At 28.9% G+C, this 24095-nt stretch overlaps 2 protein-coding genes across 2 annotated transcripts in view; one reads left to right on the forward strand and one right to left on the reverse strand.

Moving 5' to 3' along the window:
* Positions 1–117: 117 nt before the first annotated feature.
* Positions 118–1211, forward strand: LOC111684603. The gene is made up of 4 exons (XM_023446815.2): positions 118–294; positions 350–598; positions 670–767; positions 831–1211. Exons 1-4 carry the CDS (start codon positions 223–225, stop codon positions 1048–1050), a joined length of 639 nt encoding a protein of 212 aa, XP_023302583.2. The 5' UTR covers positions 118–222; the 3' UTR covers positions 1051–1211.
* Positions 1212–6554: 5343 nt separating this feature from the next.
* The window catches only part of LOC111684599 (dynein axonemal heavy chain 10), a 126287-nt gene continuing 108746 nt past the window's right edge, over positions 6555–24095 (reverse strand). The window contains 8 exon segments of the mRNA XM_046948842.1: positions 6555–6924; positions 6997–7143; positions 15292–15393; positions 15783–15887; positions 16114–16254; positions 21823–22034; positions 23699–23830; positions 23895–24072. Coding sequence (XP_046804798.1) covers positions 6778–6924; positions 6997–7143; positions 15292–15393; positions 15783–15887; positions 16114–16254; positions 21823–22034; positions 23699–23830; positions 23895–24072 — 1164 coding nt within the window. The 3' untranslated portion in view covers positions 6555–6777.

Consider the following 24095-nt stretch of genomic DNA (forward strand, 5'->3'; position numbering starts at 1 on the left):
TTAATTGAGACTGGCAATATTGTATATATTTAGTACATATGTATCGATTTTTTACACGTTTTCGACAATCAGCTGAGATGACATGAACATGCGCTTTGAAATAATTGCTTTTTATATTTATATTTATTTATTTTTCATAAGTAGACAAAATTAATAAGGAGAAATTACAACTCAATATTATTATTAATTCGAGCTAAATATAACTATTTTTTTAATTCAACAATGCCATTCTTAGAAGATAGCGGCATAGAAAGTGAAGATAAGTCATCATTATTGGCAGAAGAACATGATTTGGTAATATATTATTTATTTGAAATTTTAATATATCGGATTAAACATGTTTATACAGAATTACCTATTGAGAAATAATACAGAAGAACATATGGCGAACTTAGATGTTAAATTTAGTGGGCCAACTTCAATAATAACTAAATCACAGGCTTCATCTCTTAAAGCAACAAGTTCGTCGCAAACAAATATAAGCAATGAGCCAGAAGAATCATTGAAACCACCAAATACTTGTCGGATACTTCAAAGAAAACTAGAACTAAAAGTAGAAAGGGCGAAACGAAACTACAGCCACTACCAGGAAACAAATGTTGGTATTTTAAATTTTGGCAAAAAATTAAACTATTAAGACTTTATTATCATTCTGACATGCACTGGCAGAAACGGAAATCTCAGTCTGCCACCCTAATACCGATTTCAAGGCTCTCTATACCTGGAGATTTTGAACAAAAACCTTTAGTCGATTATAAATCTGAAAGGTACAAGTATAAATTATAAAATCGAATTTATAAAAAAAATATTTTTTTATTGTTTTATTAAAGTGATGATTGCGAGGAGATTTCTTTCTTCCCAAATGAACATCATAAAGTACGATCCAAACGACAGGCAGAACTTTCAGATACTTTCAGCATTCAAGAAATGACTATTGATTCGGATTTGGAGTCAAACGACTCCCAGAATTTGGAATTATTAACACCACATTTGAAGAGAAGCTTTATAGATTACTTAGCGATGTGCTTATGCTTTCACCAGTCAAGTTAAAAATGTTAAATGGTGCAATTTTCCACAAAAATTATCGTATATAATATGTGATGGAATTCGATCGATTTGAAAGTGTGTGATGAATTTCAATCAAAGAATGTTTTTTTATTTTCTTACAAAATACTGCAAACATAATAAAATACTTCCTATATAAAACCACATTCACAATTATAGCAACAATTTTTTATTTTATACCCTTCACTTTCGTGAGAAGGGTATATATAAGTTTGTCATTCCGTTTGTAATTTCTATAATATAATTTTCCGACCCCATAAAGTATATTCTCGATCCTTATAGGTAGCGGAGTTCAGAGGACCCCAAATATCGGCGAGATCCGAATCTTCAATAATTCTGTTAGACATGCCAAAAAAGTGGCCAAAAAAGTAAGTTAAACATTTGAGTGTTTTGACAAGTTTAAATTACTCACAAGAGAGTCGAATTCACACGACACTTGTAGATGTGAGAGAGTAATTTCCTGTATGTGAGAGTCGGACTACTTGCTATACTTTGTTCTTAAATATTAATAACTTTTATCAATGAAAGTAGTTCATAATATTTATGCTTGTAATGTACTTTATAAAAAATACTTTTTTATGATTATTTTAAAAAATCAATATTTCTTAGATTTAAATTACTATTATTGAAAACAATATGAAAAATAAAACAGTTTTACGAAAGCAATTTTATATGCTCAAATTTTTTTCTGTGTAAAAAGCTTTGAACATAACATTGCATTAAATTTTATGAAAAGCTATGAACATAACATTGCATTGTCTTTAGGTGTCTTTATGTGTAACAGTTAAATAAACAAAAATAATGTACAAAATAAAAATCATTTGGTTTAACCCAGGGGTCGGTATAACCCCTGGGTTGCTCATTAACTAAATATATGTATACACAACTTTGTAACTTTGTTTAATCGTTCTGTACAGGAGCAAAAAAAAAAACATTTTTGAATGAGAAAGAAAGCAACACAATTAGCTTTTCGCTCATTTCATTGGATCTCTAGAAATTCAGTTGATAAATTTAAAAAAATAAAACTTTGCACTATGGAAAATTGTCAAAGTTTAAAAGCAAGATGGAAGAGTTAGGTAAAAAGCTAACTAATAAATGAAAATTTAGAGTCATTTTTGGAACTTTAAACAACATGTTGTGATCCAAACATTCTAAAGCCATCACTCCCATTGAATTTGTTCCATGTACAAGGTAATATTGTAAGTAAATGTTTAATTCTTTAAAGTTTTAATTGAAAAGTTCCCTATAAACAAATGGGGTATCATATCAGCGATAAGATGTAAGTCACACTTTCCAAAATTTTAGTGTTTTTTTAATTAAAACATATTTTTAATAATGTGGAGAGATTTTATACAGTTAAACACTAAAAACTTGGTCTATTTAAAATTTTAATCTTTTTTAAAGAATTTTATATTGTTTGCACGCTTTCTATAAAAAGGTGCCAAAAATGTAATATTTATAAATATTGCACTTTTAATGGCAGTGATCTATTTAAGATTGATATATTTTGAACATAAAAACAGAGAGCGGAACAGAAAGCGTGTTATGGACCTATCCTTACAAAATTTGGTAATGAGATTTTGGATCCAATAAATCTTTTTATACCCTACAGGACTTTAGTGGGGATGGTTATTGGGTTTGTGCTGATGTTTGTAACATACAAAAATATATGTGCTATACCGGCTTAAAGTATACCAATAGACTTAGAATCGTTTTCTGAGTCCCATACCCCATACAACAGAACCCCCGAAAAGGGCTTCTGAGCTCATAATTATGTTAAATATGCCTGTACATCGATAAAAAGTGGCACAACTAAGTTTTATACAAGTGACCTTGTAAAATTTCATAAAGATCGGCCCCATTTGACCCTAGCTCCCATACAAATTCCCCATCAGAAAATTACTTGAATGTCCAAAATTAATTTATAAACACAAATATAGCGGTGAAATTCAGCACAAATAAATATTATATAAATATATTCACAAAACTTTATCGGGCTTGGTCCTTATAATGTTCCGATCCTCTTCGAATTTGGTCGAGAGATTTGTTTTTATAAAACTTGTTTGTGTCGAATTTCGTCGCTTACTGCTATTATTAAGTCACTTAAGAGCGATAGCGTCATTTTCGAATGGAGATGTAATATGAGTGGTAGGATCAATCATATTTGTGTTGAATTTTGTATTATTAAGCCTGTCAAATTTGAAAGATAGATTTTTGTTATTATACAACTTGTTTATGTCGAATTTCGTCGCTATAATGCTACTGAAAGATTTCTTATATTGGGGTTGATCTATTATGGTTCGATGTCTGCAATACTTCAAAGTATAATTTCTGTTTGCATAAAAAAATTCTGCAAAATTTTTTCTCGATTGCTGCCAATATGATACTTATACTGTATTATGGCAAATACCTTTTATCACTGCCTGTGATATTACTGTTGCGCAACTCTAATAAATGTGTTTGTAGACAAAAATGTATATAATTAAAACAAAATTGTTTTTGAAGTCAATTCATAAAGTATTTGCAATATTTCAATAAATTAATATTTTGTGGCTCTTTTAAAACCCATGTTTTGTAAACTGTAAATTTTGGATCTTCCGATTCAAAAGTTTGCTGACCCCTGGTTTAACCGATAGTGCATCTTTAGAGAAATAGAATAGTATATCCAATAAAAAGTTTTGTGTTTTTGTACACACAAAATTGTATCATAGTAAGCTCTTTGAACTATTTTTGGCTTGAATATTTTTATCGAGTAAAAAGTAGTAAAACAAAATTTGATGAAAAAAATTAAAGCTGTAGAAAAACGCAAAAATAAAACAAGCAATATAACTAAAAGCGTAGAATGCGAACGAGGTACGAAAAGCTTTGACGCGAAAACGCAAAGTGTGGACCTCCGGTTTAACTGGTGAGAATGTATTAGTAGAAGCACAAAAACAAAGATACTAAATAAAAAAAATATATTTAGGACGTTGTTTTTTGTGTAAAAGTATTAGTTAATTAATTTTTTTGAAAATCTATTTTATCTTAAAACATATATTAAACACATCTTTTCTGCACTAATGGAAATTGAAAAGTATGTAAAATACTTTTTTAATTTTCATTATGAAAATCTACAACTTTTTCTAAGTTTTAATTAAAATGAAATGTCAAAAAATAAAAAATTACAAAAATTAAAATTAATCAGAAGTGCAAAATTGCAATCAAATCCAGAGAGGAATCTTCTTCGTGTGCCAGAGTACTAAGACGCCAAAAAGCACGAGCATCGCTTTCGCTAAGGTTTTAAGTCGTTCGTTAAAAGTGTAAAGGATAAGGCCAGTTCTTCAATTCCGACGCTTTTCATGGACGACCATCATTTACTGACCCGGTTGATAAAGCTACCCTTTTAGCTGAGTTATTCGCAAACAATTCTTGCTTGCCGGTTAGCGATAAACCACTGCCCAAGCTCGAAAGGGTATCAGTAACTATGCCAAATATATTCTTTCGAGCGCGTGCCGTTAAAAAGGTTCTAACAGATCTCAACATTAGCAAGTCTTCTGGACCAGATGGCATATCGGTACTGGTCTTTTTCTTATATTTAAATGACGTTCTATGTCAAACTTCCAACTCTATCTACTCTTTTGCGGATGAAAGCAGTATCTGTCATTCTTATTCATTCAATCATAGGCCAAACCAAAGAATATAAAGAAATTGGGGGTTGTCAGTTGGTACGTAAAGGAGTTGACATTCTGTACCTAACTCTAAGTATGTATTGGTAGAATTTTTGTATTAGTATTGGAGCTCCAACCACTTTCACCACACTTTCTAAACATACATACTTGCATAAAATCGTACATAAAAATTTTAGGAAAAATAAATAACATTTAAATTTCTACATTCGCAGATTTTTTAATTTATTTTGCCCACATCTAATCAGTAAAAATTTAATAAATATATTTTTCGGACTTAAAATCTCTTTTTTTGCAAAAAATAAGTTTATTTTAAATAATTCTTTCATTTTCAATACCAAAATATACAACTTTGTTTTGTCAATTTTAATTTCAACACACAAAAATTAATTGTCAAAAAAAATTAAAAAAATATTTTTTTAGTTTGTAAAAAATAAAAATATTTCGGATTGTTAAATGCGATAAAATTGTGTAAAAAAATTAAAAAATAGTTATGTGTTTGTGAAAAAACGTCGTTCAAGTTCTATTATCCCGGTATTTTCGCGAAAAAGTTTTGAAGTATTGTGAGAGAATTAAGAAAGCATAGTCGTGCTTTCTTACTTGTTGCTTTCTTACTTACAAATTATTTTTATGCTTATTATAAATTATGTAAAGTGCGTACAAACGAATTGCTAATAGGGCAAAAAATATTCCAATTTTACATTATTATTTTGTAACGAAGATAGTATCAAACTATTTCGCAAACTTTTTTTCTTAAAACACTTTTTACTTTCTTTCAAAAGTTAAAAAAATATGTTGCGTATAAACGAATGTCTACCACTGTAGTTTATGTTTTTGTCTTGTATATTACTTTTAACCATACTATCGACTATTCGTTCCAAAGTTTTAAGTAATAAGAACGTAAGACTTATCAGTCGATAGTCCCTGGTTTGGGTAGTTTTCATACCCTACACCACTATAGTGGGGAGGGTATTATGTATTTGTGCTGATGTTTGTAACACTCTGAATCAGTTTCTGAGTCGATTAAGCTATGTCAGTTTGATCCCTTAAGAAAATCACTTCATTGTAAACAATTACTTTTGATAACTAATATCACCATAAAATTCTATCCATATCATAAAATTACTCACTGGTCCGACTATACATTTTAACTTGTTTAACAATCCGATAGTCACTTAATACAATTTTTAAAATAATACAACATTTTTAAAAAATATAAAAAGTTTATAAAAATAAAAAGTATCATAAAAAGATTTATTCGCTTAAATATTCATAACATATATTTTAATTCTTCGAATTAAATTTATTTTCATTTAAAATATGCAAGAAATAATTCCAAGACATAATGAATAATTTCTTTTATGTAAAAACACATATTGAAAGAAGTTCTTTATTTATTGGTCGCCATAGTTTATAAATTGCATTAGAATAATATTTTATTTAGAAAATAATAAAATCAGTCTTTATTTAGCGTCAAGCAAACATAAGAACGTAAGACTTATCAGTCGATAGTCCCTGGTTTGGGTAGTTTTCATACCCTACACCACTATAGTGGGGAGGGTATTATGTATTTGTGCTGATGTTTGTAACACTCTGAATCAGTTTCTGAGTCGATTAAGCTATGTCAGTTTGATCCCTTAAGAAAATCACTTCATTGTAAACAATTACTTTTGATAACTAATATCACCATAAAATTCTATCCATATCATAAAATTACTCACTGGTCCGACTATACATTTTAACTTGTTTAACAATCCGATAGTCACTTAATACAATTTTTAAAATAATACAACATTTTTAAAAAATATAAAAAGTTTATAAAAATAAAAAGTATCATAAAAAGATTTATTCGCTTAAATATTCATAACATATATTTTAATTCTTCGAATTAAATTTATTTTCATTTAAAATATGCAAGAAATAATTCCAAGACATAATGAATAATTTCTTTTATGTAAAAACACATATTGAAAGAAGTTCTTTATTTATTGGTCGCCATAGTTTATAAATTGCATTAGAATAATATTTTATTTAGAAAATAATAAAATCAGTCTTTATTTAGCGTCAAGCAAACACCTTGTAGAACCCAATGGCTTAAGTCCTTCGAAGTCACAAGATCAGCTTCAAATACAAGGCCAACTCCCATGGCATTACGTCTTTGAGATGTCATGTAAACTGGGGCACGGAATGTGTTCTAAAAAATTTAGATAATTGTATGATGTCAATTAAATATAAAAAAATGTGTATAAAATATATTTAAACATACTTGTAGTTTAAGTCTATGAGCCTCTATAGGAACTACAGACAATATTGGTAATTCTTCAACTAGAATTTTAGGATGCGAACGATCTAGTTGCATTTGCTCTAAGTCCCATCGAGCGCCTTCTATGTAAAGACCAGTTATGTAGCAGCCCTAAAAATAATCAGAAATTAATAGTTTTCTTAATTGAATTATTAACTACAATTTCAATATTTCGAAGAAAAATGGCAATTTTAAACATAACCCTATCCGATTTCAACGAAATTCAGTACATCTTCCAAAAAAAAAAAAAAAAACAGTTTAAACTGTCATAACTGTTTTAGGAGTACGAGTATAGCAATGAAATTCGACAGACATAAGTTTCATATGAGCCGAAATCGGAGTATAATTCGAGTATAGCGATTAAATGATGTAGAATTTTTTGTAGAATCGGACTATAAATGACCCTACCCCCCATCCAAAATCTATCTACCAAATTTAGTGAGGATCGGTCCATAGTTGACCCTACCACCCTACAAGGTCCCCTTCAGAAATTTACTTTTACGCTTATTATGTAATACTTGTTTAATCAAAACTTATGTATAATAATTTGTCTTATAATTATTTTGAAAATCAAATATTTCTACATTTCAATAAAAACTCTAGAGATAAAAAACTCTACTAGATAACTCAACATTCAAGATGGAATTCTGCAAAAATGAGGGTGCTCTGGATGTAATTGAGAATAAGCTAATCAAGCCGCAACCTTTTTAGAGCCTGTGTACCGAATCTGAATAAAGAGAACACAAAGAACAATGTGAGTTATAATGAACAGCAATACGAAGCAACATCAAAAGACCAATTATTTAAGATGTGTACTGAACTTTTTTTATTCCAATGGAATAATCAAGAAGACGTTTCAGCACATATAATAAATAATGGTTTAAGATTGAAAGATGGAAAAATAAACATGCATTACCGGATTTATTATTAGTGTGCAAAATTTTGAGATATTCTCAATTCATTTGAGATATTCAAATCAAGTTGGATTATGCTTACCCGCGATGAAGATAAGACACATGATAAATTAATATTGCAGTTGTGTTTATTTGAAATAAATGAAGAAGCTTTGATGGTAAATCAAAAGAAAGACCTCAATCGAAAAAAGAATTTTAAAACAAATAAGAAGAAATAAGATATTTGTCACTATTGCAAAAAGAAAAGGCACTGGTGTATTTCAGATGGAAAACCAAGCAAGCCTAATAAGAAAAATGTTGAACAAAAAAATTGTCACTTTAAAGTAAAACCAATCAAGCCTAATAAGAAAAATGTTGAACAAAAAAATTGTCACTTAAAAGTAAATGGTGAAGTAGTTTTTACTGGAAATCGTAAAGTTGGCGGATCGCCATACCGAAGAAGTGTTCTTCCAATAACAACAAATGAAGAAAACGTAGCTGCTGATAAAAGTTCGCTCTTACAACTATACCATGGAAGGTATAGAAAATAGGCCATATCGGTCCACTCTTTCGGATAGCTCCCATATAAGTTGACCTCCTGCTTCAACGGATCAGTCCATAATTGGTCCTACCCCCCCCATATAAGGTCCCCTTCAAAAAATGACTTTAACATCCATTACTGGCCCAAAAATGCGAGTATAGCGATGAAATTCGGTATAAGTAAGTTTCTTACGAACTCAAACCTTTTAGCTAATTCTTTTAAAGATTGGCCCATAAATGACTCTACCCCCCATATAAGGTCCCCTTTATAAAATGACTTTAACACTCACTACTGGCTTAAAAATATGAGTTATGAAATACGGTTATGAAATTCGCTACAAATTTCATGCGGAATGTGTCGTTAATTCACCATACCCCCATATAATCCCCCATTATAAAATTACGTTAACGCTATTTACTAGCATAAAAATGTGAGTACAGCGATGATATTCAATAAAAACATGTTTTATATAAACCAAAATCGGTCTACAAAAAGTTATGAGATTAACTTTATAAAATTTATACTTAACTACCTATACCCAGTGTGCTTCGCTACCCTCATCGTAATGGAATAAAATAAATATCATTATTGTAAATGTATATATATTTGCAATATTTCCCCTTTCAGAGAACTCTTTAAGTTTGATTTTATGATTCTAGTCTCAATATTACAGAAAATTAGAAAAAACAGTTGAAGAACGAAAAAGTACCAGACAGTGCCTTTTTATATATTTTCATTAAATCAGGATGACGCATGTTTAATTTGCAACCAGAAACCAAAAAAATCGCATAAAGATTTTTATACAATCAGGAAGCTACATGTCCAATTTAATGTTTTTAGGTTCAATATTATAGAAAATTCGAAAAGTATTAGTAAAAGAACAAAAAAAGTACCAGAGTATGCTTTTTCAATTTTCGTTCAATTGGGATACTGCGTGTTTAATTTTATGTTTATAAATTCAATATTTTAGAAAGCTCTAAAAGTACCAGTACCAGTGAATTACGAAAAAGTACCAAAGGACCAATCTTATTTAATTTCATGTTCCTAAGTTCAATATTATAGAAAATTCAAAAAGTACCAGAAAATATTCCAGTTTAAATTTTCATTTACTCAAGTCCCTGATTGCTTTTAAAGATTCTAATTAACTCCGGGCTCCACATGCTTAATTTCATGTGTCTAGGATCAATATTATAAAAAGCACAAAAAGTACCTTTTGAAGAACGAAAAAGTACCCTTTATAGGTTCTCACTTAATCCAGGCTCTAAACGCTTAATTTCATGTTTCTAGGTTCAATATTATAGAAAATTCAAAATGTACCTTTTAAAGAACGGAAAAGTACCAAAAAGTCCCCTTTTATAGGTCCTCACTTAATCCGGGCTCTATATGCTTAATTTCACGTTCCTAGGTTCAATATTATACAAAAATCCAAAAAGTACCTTTTGAAGAACGAAAAGGTTTCAAAAAGTCCCCTTTTATATGTTCTCACTTAATCCATACTCTACATACTTAATTTCATGTTTCTAGGTTCAATATTATAAAAAATTCAAAAAGTACCTTTTGATGAACGAAAAGTCCTCTTTTATAGATTCTCATTTACTCCAGGCTCTACATGCTTAATTTCATGTTTCTAGGTTAAATTTTATAGAAAACCCATAAAGTACCTTTTGTAGAACGAAACAGTACCAAAAAGTCTCCTTTTATAGATTCTTATTTACTCCAGGCTCTACATGCTTAATTTCATGTTTCTAGGTTAAATTTTATAGAAAACTCAAAAAGTACCTTTTGAAGAACGAAAAAGTACCAAAAGTCCCCTTTTATAGGTTCTCACTTAATCCATCCTCTACATACTTGATTTCACGTTTCTATGTTCAATATTATAGGAAATTAAAAAAGTACCTTTTGAAGAACGAAAAAGTACCCCTTTTATAGATTCTCATTTACTCCGGGCTCTAAACGCTTAATTTCATGTTTCTAGGTTCAATATTATAGAAAATTCAAAAAGTACCTTTTGTAGAACGAAACAGTACCAAAAAGTCTCCTTTTATAAATTCTCATTTACTCCGGGCTCTACATGCTTAATTTCATGTTTCTAGGTTCAATATTATACAAAAATCCAAACAGTACCTTTGAAGAACGAAAAAGTACCAAAAGTCCCCTTTTATAGGTTCTCACTTAATCCATCCTCTACATACTTAATTTCATGCTTCCAGGTTCAATATTACAGGAAATTCAAAAAGTACCTTTTGTAGAACGAAAAAAATACCAAAAAGTCCCCTTTTATAGATTCTCATTTACTCCGGGCTCTACATTCTAAATTTCAAGTTTCTTGGTTCAATATTATAGGAAATGCAAAAAGTACCCTTTGAAGAACGAAAAAGTACCAAAAAGTCCCCTTTTATAGATTCTCATTTACTGCGGGCTTTACATGCTTAATTTCATGTTTCTAGGTTCAATATTATACAAAAATCCAAAAAGTACCTTTTGAAGAACGAAAAAGTACCAAAAGTCCCCTTTTATAGGTTCTCACTTAATCCATCCTCTACATACTTAATTTCATGTTTCTAGGTTCAATATTATAGGAAATTCAAAAAGTACCTTTTGAAGAACGAAAAAATACCAAAAAGTCCCCTTTTATAGATTCTCATTTACTCCGGGCTCTACATTCTTAATTTCATGTTTCTTGGTTCAATATTATAGGAAATTCAAAAAGTACCTTTTGAAGAACAAAAAGTACCAAAAAGTTCCCTTTTATAGATTCTCATTTACTCCGGGCTCTACATACTTAATTTCATGTTTCTAGATTTAATATTATGCAAAAGTCCAAAAAGTACCTTTTGTAGAACGAAACAGTACCAAAAAGTCTCCTTTTATAGATTCTCATTTACTCCGGGCTCTACATGCTTAATTTCATGTTTCTAGGTTCAATATTATACAAAAATCCAAAAAGTAACTTTTGAAGAACGAAGAAGTACCAAAAGTCCCCTTTTATAGGTTCTCACATAATCCATCCTCTACATACTTAATTTCATGTTTCTAGGTTCAATATTATAGGAAATTCAAAAAGTACCTTTTGAAGAACGAAAAAATACCAAAAAGTCCCCTTTTATAGATTCTCATTTACTCCGTGCTCTACATTCTTAATTTCATGTTTCTTGGTTCAATATTATAGGAAATTCAAAAAGTACCTTTTGAAGAACGAAAAAGTACCAAAAAGTCCCCTTTTATAGATTCTCATTTACTCCAGGCTCTACATGCTTAATTTCATGTTTCTAGGTTAAATTTTATAGAAAACTTAAAAAGTACCTTTTGTAGAACGAAACAGTACCAAAAAGTCCCCTTTTATAGATTCTCATTTACTGCGGGCTCTACATGCTTAATTTCATGTTTCTAGGTTCAATATTATACAAAAATCCAAAAAGTACCTTTTGAAGAACGAAAAAGTACCAAAAGTCCCCTTTTATAGGTTCTCACATAATCCATCCTCTACATACTTAATTTCATGTTTCTAGGTTCAATATTATAGGAAATTCAAAAAGTACCTTTTGAAGAACGAAAAAATACCAAAAAGTCCCCTTTTATAGATTCTCATTTACTCCGGGCTCTACATTCTTAATTTCATGTTTCTTGGTTCAATAATATAGGAAATTCAAAAAGTACCTTTTGAAGAACGAAAAAGTACCAAAAAGTCCCCTTTTATAGATTCTCATTTACTCCGGGCTCTACATACTTAATTTCATGTTTCTAGGTTCAATATTATGCAAAAGTCCAAAAAGTACCTTTTGTAGAACGAAACAGTACCAAAAAGTTTCACTTTATAGATTCTCATTTACTCCGGGCTCTACATGCTTAATTTCATGTTTCTAGGTTCAATATTATACAAAAATCCAAACAGTACCTTTTGAAGAACGAAAAAGTACCAAAAGTCCCCTTTTATAGGTTCTCACTTAATCCATCCTCTACATACTTAATTTCATGCTTCTAGGTTCAATATTATAGGAAATTCAAAAAGTACCTTTTGTAGAACGAAAAAATACCAAAAAGTCCCCTTTTATAGATTCTCATTTACTCCGGGCTCTACATTCTTAATTTCATGTTTCTTGGTTCAATATTATAGGAAATTCAAAAAGTATCTTTTTTGAAGAACGAAAAAGTACCAAAAAGTCCCCTTTTATAGATTCTCATTTACTCCGGGCTCTACATGCTTAATTTCATGTTTCTAGGTTCAATATTATACAAAATCCAAAAAGTACCTTTTGAAGAACGAAAAAGTACCAAAAGTCCCCTTTTATAGGTTTTCACTTAATCCATCCTCTACATACTTAATTTCATGTTTCTGGGTCCCCTTTTATAGATTCTCATTTACTCCGGGCTCTACATGCTTAATTTCATTTTTCTAGGTTAAATTTTATAGAAAACTCAAAAAGTACCTTTTGTAGAACGAAAAATTACCAAAAAGTCCGCTTTTATAGATTCTCATTTACTACGTGCTCTAAATGCTTAATTTCATGTTTCTAGGTTCATTATTATAGAAAATTCAAAAAGTACCAGTCGAAGTACGAAAAAGTACCAAAAAGTCCCCTTTTATAGATTCTCACTTACTCCGGGCTCTACATGCTTAATTTCATGCTTCTAGGTTTAATTTTAAAGAAAACTCAAGAAAATACCTGTGTAGAACGAAAAAGTACCGAAAAGTCTATTTATTATTAATTTCATGTTTCGATTTCAATAAAAAACTCAAAAACTACCAGATGGAGAATGTAAAAGTACCAAAAAATATCACTTGATACCGGGTTTCCAAATAACACCTCATTAGCATATTTAGTGTTTCTAAAGCTAAAAATTTTATCTAAATTGGATCATTGTGTTTGAATAAAATCAAATTGCCAGTTTTTACCCCTTTTGGTACTTTTTTCTACCCATTAACGAAATAAAAATTCTATTCCAAAATGTTGCAACATCGTAGTGGGAGCCCGTTATTACGTATTTATATGTGTAAGTTAATAAACCAAAATCAATGTTTTATGAAAAAAGTACCAAAAATAGGTACATTTTCACCCCTTAAACATCCGAATAACCAAAAAGTACTAAATTTATATTTTTATTTTTTCGTCAAGTTATGAAGGAGTCAAAAATATTGTTTCAATGTTCACTGGTTTAAAAGATACATGGGGTGCAAAAAAGTACCAAAATACAGTTTTTACCCGTTTATTCCCTAAAGGGGCCGAAATTGAAAAAAGTACCAGACACCTGTCCGCTTATTTTTTAAATGAACGACGATAAGCTTTAAACTATTTTTGTATCTAGTCTAGTTTAGGAGATATGAGGTTACCGATTTTACCCGTTTTTACCCTTTTTTACCCCCTAAACATTCGAATTTCCAAAAATCCCGTCTTAGTGGATCTATTTTGTGGGAGACCTACCCCCTGTCCAAATTTCAGCTCTTTAGCTCTAACCGTTTAGGCTGTGCGATGATGAATCAGTCAATCAGTCAGTCAGTCAGTCAGTCAGTAACGTTAGAATTTTATATATATAGATAGATAACATAATTCTTCATTCCGAATTTATTGAGGATTGATCTATAACTGACCCTAGCCCCTAAAAAAGGTTCCCTTCAGGAACGAGTTTTGGGTATTAAAATACGAGTTTTCCTTATTTAAAATATGAAATTTTGCATAAACAGGTTCTATACAAACGAAATCTATGTACAAAATTTTATGAGTATCGGTTCATAATTGACACATATAAAGGTCCTCTTTAGAAAATTACTCATACGCTCACGGTTTAAAATTTAACTAAAACATATGGGTTTTAAAAATTAATATTTTGTTAGTTCAAAAGAGCTCGGTACATAATTGACTAAAGCATTTTTTCAAATATTACCCAGATAGCGGAACATTCCTTTTACGGCATACTGTTTGATGGTGGGTATATGAGATTCGGCACAGCCGAATATAACACTCTTTCTTGTTTATAATAAACAAGTAAGAGTGCTATATTCGGCTGTGCCGAATCTTTTATACCCTTCACCATAGTGTATTTTAAACATCTTTTATAAATTTTAAATTTTTCCCCACTACATTATTATTACTTACATCAAAAGGTAAACAATAAGAACAACAACAACAACGCTAAACGAAATAAAACACAAAATACACAAGGCATCTAAACCAACAGACATCTAAACATACATAACGAACATACTAAACATACAAAACTGATTTAAACAGACAGACGGACATGGCTTAATCGACTCCGCTATCTATAAGGATCCAGATTATATATACTTTATAGGGTCGGAAAATTATATTATAGAAATTACAAACGGAATGACAAACTTATCCTTAATTTCATAAGAGGATTATGCAATTAAATATTTCTTTATTCGTGATATGGTTACTGATGGCTATTTGTTGGTACAGCAAGTATCAACAAAAGATCAAGCTACCGAAGTGTTGGCCAAGCCGTTATCAAAAATCCGTTTGAAACTCTGATGTGATCGTTTAAACATTACATAATTGTTTAAACAAACTTTTTCGGTTAATTCAATAAAAAGAAATTGAATGTTTTTGCTTCTTACGATATTTTTCTTCCTTTAATTATATAATTATAATTTTCCAATTCTTTAATTTATTTCTTTCTTAGATATTAGAAATTATCTCTTTACATGTCATATCTTTTTCTATAAAAGAAATGTTTTATTTATTTTTATGTTTTTATTATTTTTCGAACTGTTTTAGAATTTATACGTTCTAATGAACTAGAGTTTTCTGAAGAATTTGTTAGAAATACTTAAAAGCAAGTACAACAAATAAGTTTCATTCTTACCGTTGTTGGTCTTTCTTCAATATCGTCAGGATCGATAAAATTTGTAACGCAGGTATACATCTGGGATTTGTCCAATGGCCATCCATTTTTGCGACAGGCTACCTGTAAAGTTGTCATGTGTTATTACTACTACAATTCATAGAAAAAATATACGTGTTTATAAAATATATACATATAGACAAACTATACATTCAGATGATGAAAAATAATAAATAAATGTATCTAAGCACTGTTAAATCTGAAAGAGGAAAATCTGAGGCTATTCAGGGATTTTGTGCAACTCAATCCCTTCTTGGTGTCAGTGTTCTGATATTTCAATTTCATTAATTTTTTCCAGATATAAAGTGCTACGAAATATCTTTATTGGTTACACTAACACCTATCGATTGGTTACATTAACACCTATAGATTCCTAAAAAGGATATTCCTCTAATTTTTACATACATGATTTATTTAAACAATTAGTAAAATAAACTAGTTAGTATACATACTTGTATCAAAGCTGTTAAATAACTTTGTGGAACGTGTAAACCAGAGAGCCACATTACCAACGGTTCGCCCGACATTGACCAATACTTGAATTGTGTTGCACGTTTCTAACCATAACCAAGTAGGACAGTCATACATATAAGGGGAGAGTTAAAAGTAAAAACAAATTGATGAAAATCTCAGATATATATTGTATTCGAATAATATTATTTACGAATCACAATTTTTATGTAATAAAAAGTTTTTTTATTATATTCTATGAATAATTCACTCAGCAATTTATCTCCAATTAAAGGAACTAAAATAAGTCCAAGAAACCTAGTCGTGACCTACCTGTAAGTGTTCTAGCCAAGAGCCCAACTGTTTACAAGTGTCCGGAGCTAATTTACGCCAATCTGCTGGTAGCAAACCATTGAATAATGAGTTAGCAATATTATCCAAAATATTATCCATACCAATCTCGCCTGCAATCGCCTAAAATAAAACATTGGATATTAATTATATACAATTTATTTTTTATGAGGTTTTCTACTAGTCTGCTGGTAGAAAACCATTGAATAATGAGTTAGCAATATTATCCATCTAAAACTCGCCTGCAATCGCCTAAAATAAAACAATGGATATTAATTAAATATGATCTACTTTTAATGAGGTTCCTAATGGGAGGGTTCCTAATTAACAATTAAAGAACGTAATTGACTAAATTATTGATCTGTTATTCAACGAAAGAAATATAGTAAAGGTGTAGTGAAAAAGCTCCCGAATAAATTAACTTTCCATGAAGAAATAACTCCCAAAAAAAAAAAATCAAAATAGATTCCAATTAGAGTATTCAAAAACCGAAAACCGGTTAACCGGTTTTTTAACATTAAAAAACCGACAGTTTTCGAATATTTCAAATTTTTGAAGTATTCGACAAGCTGGTTTTTTATAACGAATAACCGGTTTATTAAATTACCTTATTTTATATAATACATATATGTATGTACAATTATATATGTTTATAAAAAGCCGGTGTAATTACCCAAATATGTAAAGATTTTCAATAAATCGAATGAAAAACAAAACAGATGGAATTCATTATCATGTAAACATGGAAATGTGAAAATCATGATGTTCTAGAATTTTCTTTAATACCTTTTTCATCTAAAATAGCTTTAAAAGAGTTATCTAAGGATTTTAATGAATCCTTGTAAAGGGCGAAGCAATTTAATTAAATTAAATTGTTTTTCAACAATTTAAGGAAAATTAAAACACAAAATGCACAAGAATTGTTTTTCAACTCAACTAATGACCACATTTTGATCTACTCCACCAAAGCAGAATCCAAAGAGTTTGTTGTGTAATTATATAATCGTTTATTTCCACGCAATGAGTTGGATGAAGAATTAGTTGATTCTTATGTTGATTTATGTTTTGAAATTGATAATTCTACAAGTCTAATTTCCGATTTAAACAGCACAATAAGTAGTAAGCAAAATTCAAGAAAGACCAGAGAACGGCATTCATTATTATATGATAATTTATATATACCTGGATAATTTATATATACCTGGATAAATGCAACAAAAGAACGGAAAAGCTAGAAATCTTTTATATATAATTGCCTTTTAACAATCTGTCCAACTTCAACATTCAAAACAAACAAAAAAATCGATCTTTTGTTGTTAATATTTTTTGAGAATGAATTTTAAAAATGTTTGTTATAAAAATGATTTTAAAATGAAATGTGTTTACATAAATGCATTATAAATATTGAATTCCTTGTTAATATATAAATTAAAAATCGTATTCGAAACCGGTTTTTTTAAAAATTGGAATTTTTCGAATTATTCGAAAGCCGGTTTTTGAAATAGACCAGGTTTTTTAATGCTCTAATTCCAATGAAACAAACAAATCCCAATAAAATTCAAATAACTCCCTACTTAAACAATTAAGTTATGAATATTTAAAAAATTTAAATTGACCGGTAGCAAAAATTTTAATTTTATTTTGTAATTCATGGAACTAAACCAAAACTCTAAAGGAATTCATTGCCTAAATATATATTTATTTTATTTTTTGAAATCCTAATATATGTATATTATAAATCTCTTTGTAAGTCTGTTCGTTTGTTTGTTCGTCAATCACATCTAAACGGCTCAACCAATTTTCTTTAAATTTTGGAACATTGGTAGATCTATTCTTGGTGTTATAGGCTATATCGTTTTTTAAAATTTGGAGTAGGGGGCACAAAGAAGGGTTAAAATAAAAAATTAGTACTTTTGAGCATAAATACCAATTATTGTCTTTACTAAAAGCAAAATATATTCCATTAGGCTTTTTAAAGTTTCAGAAAGATGAATTAGCATAGTACTGTTGCGAAAGTTGGAACAAAAGGGGACAAAAGGGGACGAAAGGGGGAAAAACTACTTTTGTGCTTTGAGACCAATATTTCTCTTCTAAAGCAAGTACGCCTTATAGTATCGGAAATATGCATATTTTAGAGGCCCAGCCAAAGGGGGCAAAAAAAGGAGGTCTATATTTGCTGAATAAAATATCCTAAAGACACTAAATTTAAAATATTAAAAAGTGGTTAAAATTAGTACTTTTGAGCATAAATACTAATTATTTTCTTTACTTAAATATAACTAAACCACTTAAAACCCCGGGCATTTGAAAGCTTTCGATATAGTTGTATTAATTATATAATTAATTAATTTCTATATTTCTATTTAAAGTCTGATTTAAAAAAAATGTGGGACTATTATTCCAAATATGTGTATTGTGACAACCAATTTTTTCCGAATTAAAATTTTAAATATGACCTGTGATACTAACGTAACAATTATAACAAATTGGCTATAGATAAAATCTATATTAAGATTATAAAATATTAGTGCAATGCAAAATAATGCACTATATCTCGAAAAAATTTGTTAACAATTCCGATACCATTGACAAACTACATATGTCAATGCTTAATTTAAAAACGTTGAAGTAAACTGCACCAAAATCCTAACTGCGACACTTTTAATTTTTTTCCTTTTTCAGAATGTGAGTTTTTGGCTGTAGGTAATTAGTACATATTAGGGATGCCAAACGGCACTGGCTTTTACAAATCCTGGGATTCTGGTTAATTTAAATGTATAAATCTTTAAATAATCATGTTTGTAAAGAAAATCCAGAATTCAGTGTAATTTTTGAAAAACAGAGTATTTTAAATTACCTCCAAATGAATCTTAAAAAATTACGCAATTTTGAGCGGATTACGGCAAATATAATTTCAACATTATTGTAGAATATTTTTGTTCCACAATATGATTTTTAATCGGTTGTAGAAGAATATTATTTTCTTTTCATTGAAATGGATATAAAAATTTTAGATTATTAAAATAAATAAAAATAAACTTTTGAACATATTATACTGATATCAAGATTTTCAATCGCTTTTTTAGTACATTAAAACGCATAATTTTGGAGGTATTCCTCTTATAAAGTGGTTCACGGGAAACAATAATGTACATTTAGAACAAGCTTATTTACCTGAACCGGTATCACTCAGATTTGTGTAAAATTTGGAATGCAAAATCTTCTTGTGTAAATTTTGTCTAAATTTGCAGCTCAGATATAATGAGTCTTCTGACTCGTTTTTTCGATATGTTAAAAACGAAATGAATTTATATTCGTTTTGCATCAATCAAAAATAAAAAAGGATGGTAATTTGCAAATTTATAAATATTTTCAAAAAGAAAAAATTTAATTTGCAAATCCCGAATCTCGGGAAAATCCTGGAATTTTCGGGATCTTGATTTCGTGGTTGGCATCTCTAGTACATATGTATAATATATATACATTATGCATATACATATGTATTATGTATATCTATTAAATCAGTTCGAATGACATCAATGTTTATTAATGCGCCAAAGAATGTAACACATAATTCAAGTCATATTTTATAGCATGAATTCGTTTGTATAAACACAAGAAAAATGAAAAACTACAAAGATTACAATTCGAAACTGCTAAATATTTACAATATTATATTCAAATTTAACTGACAATTTGCCAACATAATAATTCATGCTACTCATACGCCTTAATGGTAGTCAGGCAAAATTTATTTTATTTACAAAATACGAAAACTTTTTTTGTTGTCAAAAATAACTAAAAATAAATACATTATTTTGTATAAACTAAAATAGAATGAAACATTCAGGGAAATAAGCAAATAGTAAGAATAATCCAACAAAAACTCGGTTGTACTGCCATAACCACTTTTCTATGACTACCGAATTCCCTGGTCCGTATTCTCACTGGTTCCTCATTATTATTAAAAACAAACAACATACTCAATAACTTCTTTGTAAGCGAAATGAGATAACCGTGGTAAAATAATGAGTTAAAATGATAATGAAGAAGTAGTGAAAAGTGGTTTTACTAGCATTTTAACTTTTACTTTTTACTGTAAGTTTTTTCCCGGAAACATGTAGCAATATATGAAACTATATACCAACAAAATTATTTTTTTTGTTGGTGTTTTAAAACAACTGTTAAAAAAATTGAGCAGAATCGTATGTATAATATACATTGTATATACATATTAAACGTTTAATATACTATTGAATTCATTTACATATACATATGTACATTAACATTTTATTCACATTATTTGCAAATACTTATGCAGCGTCGCATAGCATAGTCGAATAGAGCATTTAACAATTTAAACGTCTTGTCTATACCCGAGCAAAATTACGTACATCAATGCCCAACATACCCGGGTATTTCATACAATTTATAAGGCTATTTCATCTTTTTATGCATTTCTAGTGTATAATTCAGGTAATTATTAAAACTAATTTAATATAAATTATATATAAATTAGTTTTTGATTATAAACCATTAAATTTTAGCAATTTTTCTTATTGTTTTCCTATTAACAAAAATATCATATGCAAAGGTGTATAGAATCGATTAGCATTAAATAAATTGTTTTTGCTGTCGTAAGTAGGGAAGTGTTTTGCAAAAAAAGATTGCTAAGTCATGGTCAAAAATTAAAATTTTAAAATTTAAACTTAAATATTTTTGTTTATATGAGAATAAATTATAATCAGCATAATTTTACTTTACTAAGTCATATACAATAAAAAAATGTTTACATGGATGTTAAAATTATTTGTGCAAAATTTTAGGATTCTAACTGTAATTTATATGGGAGGTGACACGCCCCCTAACGCTAGTCCGCCCACTTTTTATCCTAAATAATCATATTGACACTAACTTGCCTTCGACAAAATTTGAGGACTCTAACTGCTATAATATTCCAATAATTAATATAAATTATGAAGACTTGAAAATAATTTTTTTGTTTTTAATGTAAGTTTTCATTAATCAGATTAAATTTATTTTTTTGATTAACTATCTTATTATCAGGGAAACCTCGAATATGCTCTTCAAAATTCATAAATTAATTTTTAACATTGAAAAGCTCAATAAGACAGAAACGACAGCAAAATCTTTACTTACCCCGTAAGTAGGCAAGTAATATTAGAAAAAAGTGGTCCAACGATTACCAAAAATCTGCTTACCCGACTTTTTCGGACTTAAAAATGGTTTACCAGTTATTTTTTGTGTTTGCTAGTCTATTTTCTTACTCAATGCCCCATTAAAAAGTTAATGTTAACATTTCTTAAAAAAAACTTCCCAAATCGAATATGGACATATGGAATTAGTTGATGTTTTAATTTATGTTACGAAATTGATTACCAAAATTTGAAAAACAAATATCTACACTAAAAATTGTCCGACCAAAATTTGTTATTTTATTGACAAAAAACAATAGGCCCAATCTACAAAAACATTAAAACATTGAAGGTAAAAAGTCAAATTTATTGTCAACTAACTGATAGGTTTCACTATTAAACAATAACTTTATTTTAGTTACAAGTAAATCGGAACAAACATAGGAACAAACATTTCAATTTAAATAGTTTATTGTTTGTTAAATTCAAAAATGTTAGATGGGGCCATTTGCGTTTTATGTTACGATATACTTGCCTTTCTAAGTAATTCAAGAGTTTTTTTAATTCTCAAAACCAATAAATTGAAACGATCTAATTCTTGAAGAAGAACGACACCAGTTGGAGTTAAACTCATTTGAATTTGCTTTTTCACACGCCATGTTTCAAACGCTGTCGGTAATTTGTCCAATATATCTGATGCAACGTTGTCAATAAATTCGTCACGACTTATGCCTCCAGAGATATCACCTGTTGAAATATCGATATATAAATTGAATTGGATATAGTATTTAAATGAATTAAATTCAAGTATGTATGTATGTATGTATGTATGTATGTATGTATGTATGTATGTATGTATGTATGTATGTATGTATGTATGTATGTATGTATGTATGTATGTATGTATGTATGTATGTATATTGTATGTAAGGCACTATAAATAATGAACCCAGAAACATGGTATTAATTATGTAGAGCCCGGATTAGACGAGAACACATAAAAAGGGATTTTTATGGTACTTTTTCGTCCCACAAATGCTGCTTTTAAATTATTTTGAAATTTTGTATGTAGAGTCGGAACTTTTGGCTACTTTTTAATACTTTTTCGTTTTTTAAAAGGTACTTTTTTGATTTTTTTTAAATTTCTATAATAATTAAGCATATTGAGCCTGAAGTTAGTGATGTAAAAGAGGACTTTTTGGTACTGACTCTTGTTTTTACACACCATGGTGAAGGGTATATAAGATTCGGTATAGCAGAATATATAACTCTTACTTGTTTTTCAATTTAATAATAATATAAAAAGTCAATTTAAATATATTATAATATTTCTTAATAAAAATAATATATTTATCATCCAGAAGATATCTTACTTATTGCTTTTAAGTGATTATCTAGAAAATTCACTCCATAACTATTAGATAAACCTCGATTATTAACAAAATTAAAAATAGATAAAAACAAACATTTTAGTTTAATCTAGGTTTAAACAATGAATATATGTACATACATATATTATCTTTATCCTTAAACACTGCTAAGGCAGTGTTCTTTTGTTCATTAATAATTACCATTGAGCATTTGTAATTTACCGTTTTTTGTTGGTGTCCATTTTTCAGCTAATGAAGCGTTTGGATGAAAAATTTATAAAATATTAAGTATATATAATAAAAATTTAGTAGCTATGCATATACTCAGATAACTGTAGTGGTGCAGGGTGTCGTGGGGTCAATATTTGGTATAAAAAGTTTTTTTTAAGGTTATCTTAATTTTTCAATATTTTCCGCTAAGGAAAGATATGAAATATTGGAAGTACTAATTTGTATGAAAATGCTTCTTAAAGACGTTTCATGAAATATATACAAATGTCTAGATTAAACAGTTCAATCATATATTCAAAATATATATGTATATTTCTCTGTATTACATATACAAATTTGTTAATCTGCGCATATTATAATATATCTTTAGTGCTTCGTGTATTTGTAGTACTTGTAGTGTTTGTGTGCAATTGTTTGTTGATGGTGGTATTGAAATAAAAATGTGCAATAAAGTTAATTGCAAAACCACAACTAATTAATTAAATTTAATTCAATTGAATTTTAAAAATAAAATATGTATGTATGAATTTGTTTTATATTTTTTATTTATTTTTTTTATACTTTTTAGGTGTTTTAATTTATGTATGTTGTTGAATTTGCTAATGGGTGGCTAATAAGTACATATATAAATAGTTAAAAATATAATTGTACAGTAAAATATACATTTAGCGTATGAAAAAAATTGGTATATACATATTTATAGGTTTGCATTATTGTTACTACATATTAAATATATTAAACGTATTAAAACTTCATTGGTTTTCCGATGACAGGTTACCAGATACGTTAACAATCTTTAATTGCACTTACCAGTTTGAGGTTGTAATTCAATGAGAGAATTCCATATACTACGTGTAGCTTGAGTGTAATATCCGATTTCTGCGTTTGGGTGTAAACCAAAGACATCTGGTTTGTTTACCAAGGGTAATTTATCGATATGAGCTATAACAATTTGAAATTCATTATATAAAATCGAAATACATTTTCGTTATATTCTTAGTCAAACCTATAAAATCTTCCTTTAATATGACGTCTTCGTTTGGAAGGCAATATTCAGTATGTTCATCCCTATAGAAGTAAAATGGTTGAAACGAATCGAAAAGGAAATCTCCCATGTACTCGTTCATGTAAGTTCGAGTAATGCGTCGATCGAAATCATCAATAACACGTCCGCCATACATGACCTTTTGCGATGACATATTCAGTA

This window comes from Lucilia cuprina, chromosome 4 (genome assembly GCF_022045245.1).
Source record: "Lucilia cuprina isolate Lc7/37 chromosome 4, ASM2204524v1, whole genome shotgun sequence".
Classification (NCBI taxonomy): Eukaryota; Metazoa; Arthropoda; class Insecta; order Diptera; family Calliphoridae; genus Lucilia; species Lucilia cuprina.

Excerpts from the sequence above, each read along its gene's own strand:
- LOC111684603 (XM_023446815.2), top strand. The coding sequence starts at position 223 with ATGCCATTCTTAGAAGATAGCGGCATAGAAAGTGAAGATAAGTCATCA. Across the intron at positions 295-349 it reads TGGCAGAAGAACATGATTTG|AATTACCTATTGAGAAATAA; the intron begins GTAATATATTAT and ends ATGTTTATACAG. Across the intron at positions 599-669 it reads GCCACTACCAGGAAACAAAT|AAACGGAAATCTCAGTCTGC; the intron begins GTTGGTATTTTA and ends ATGCACTGGCAG.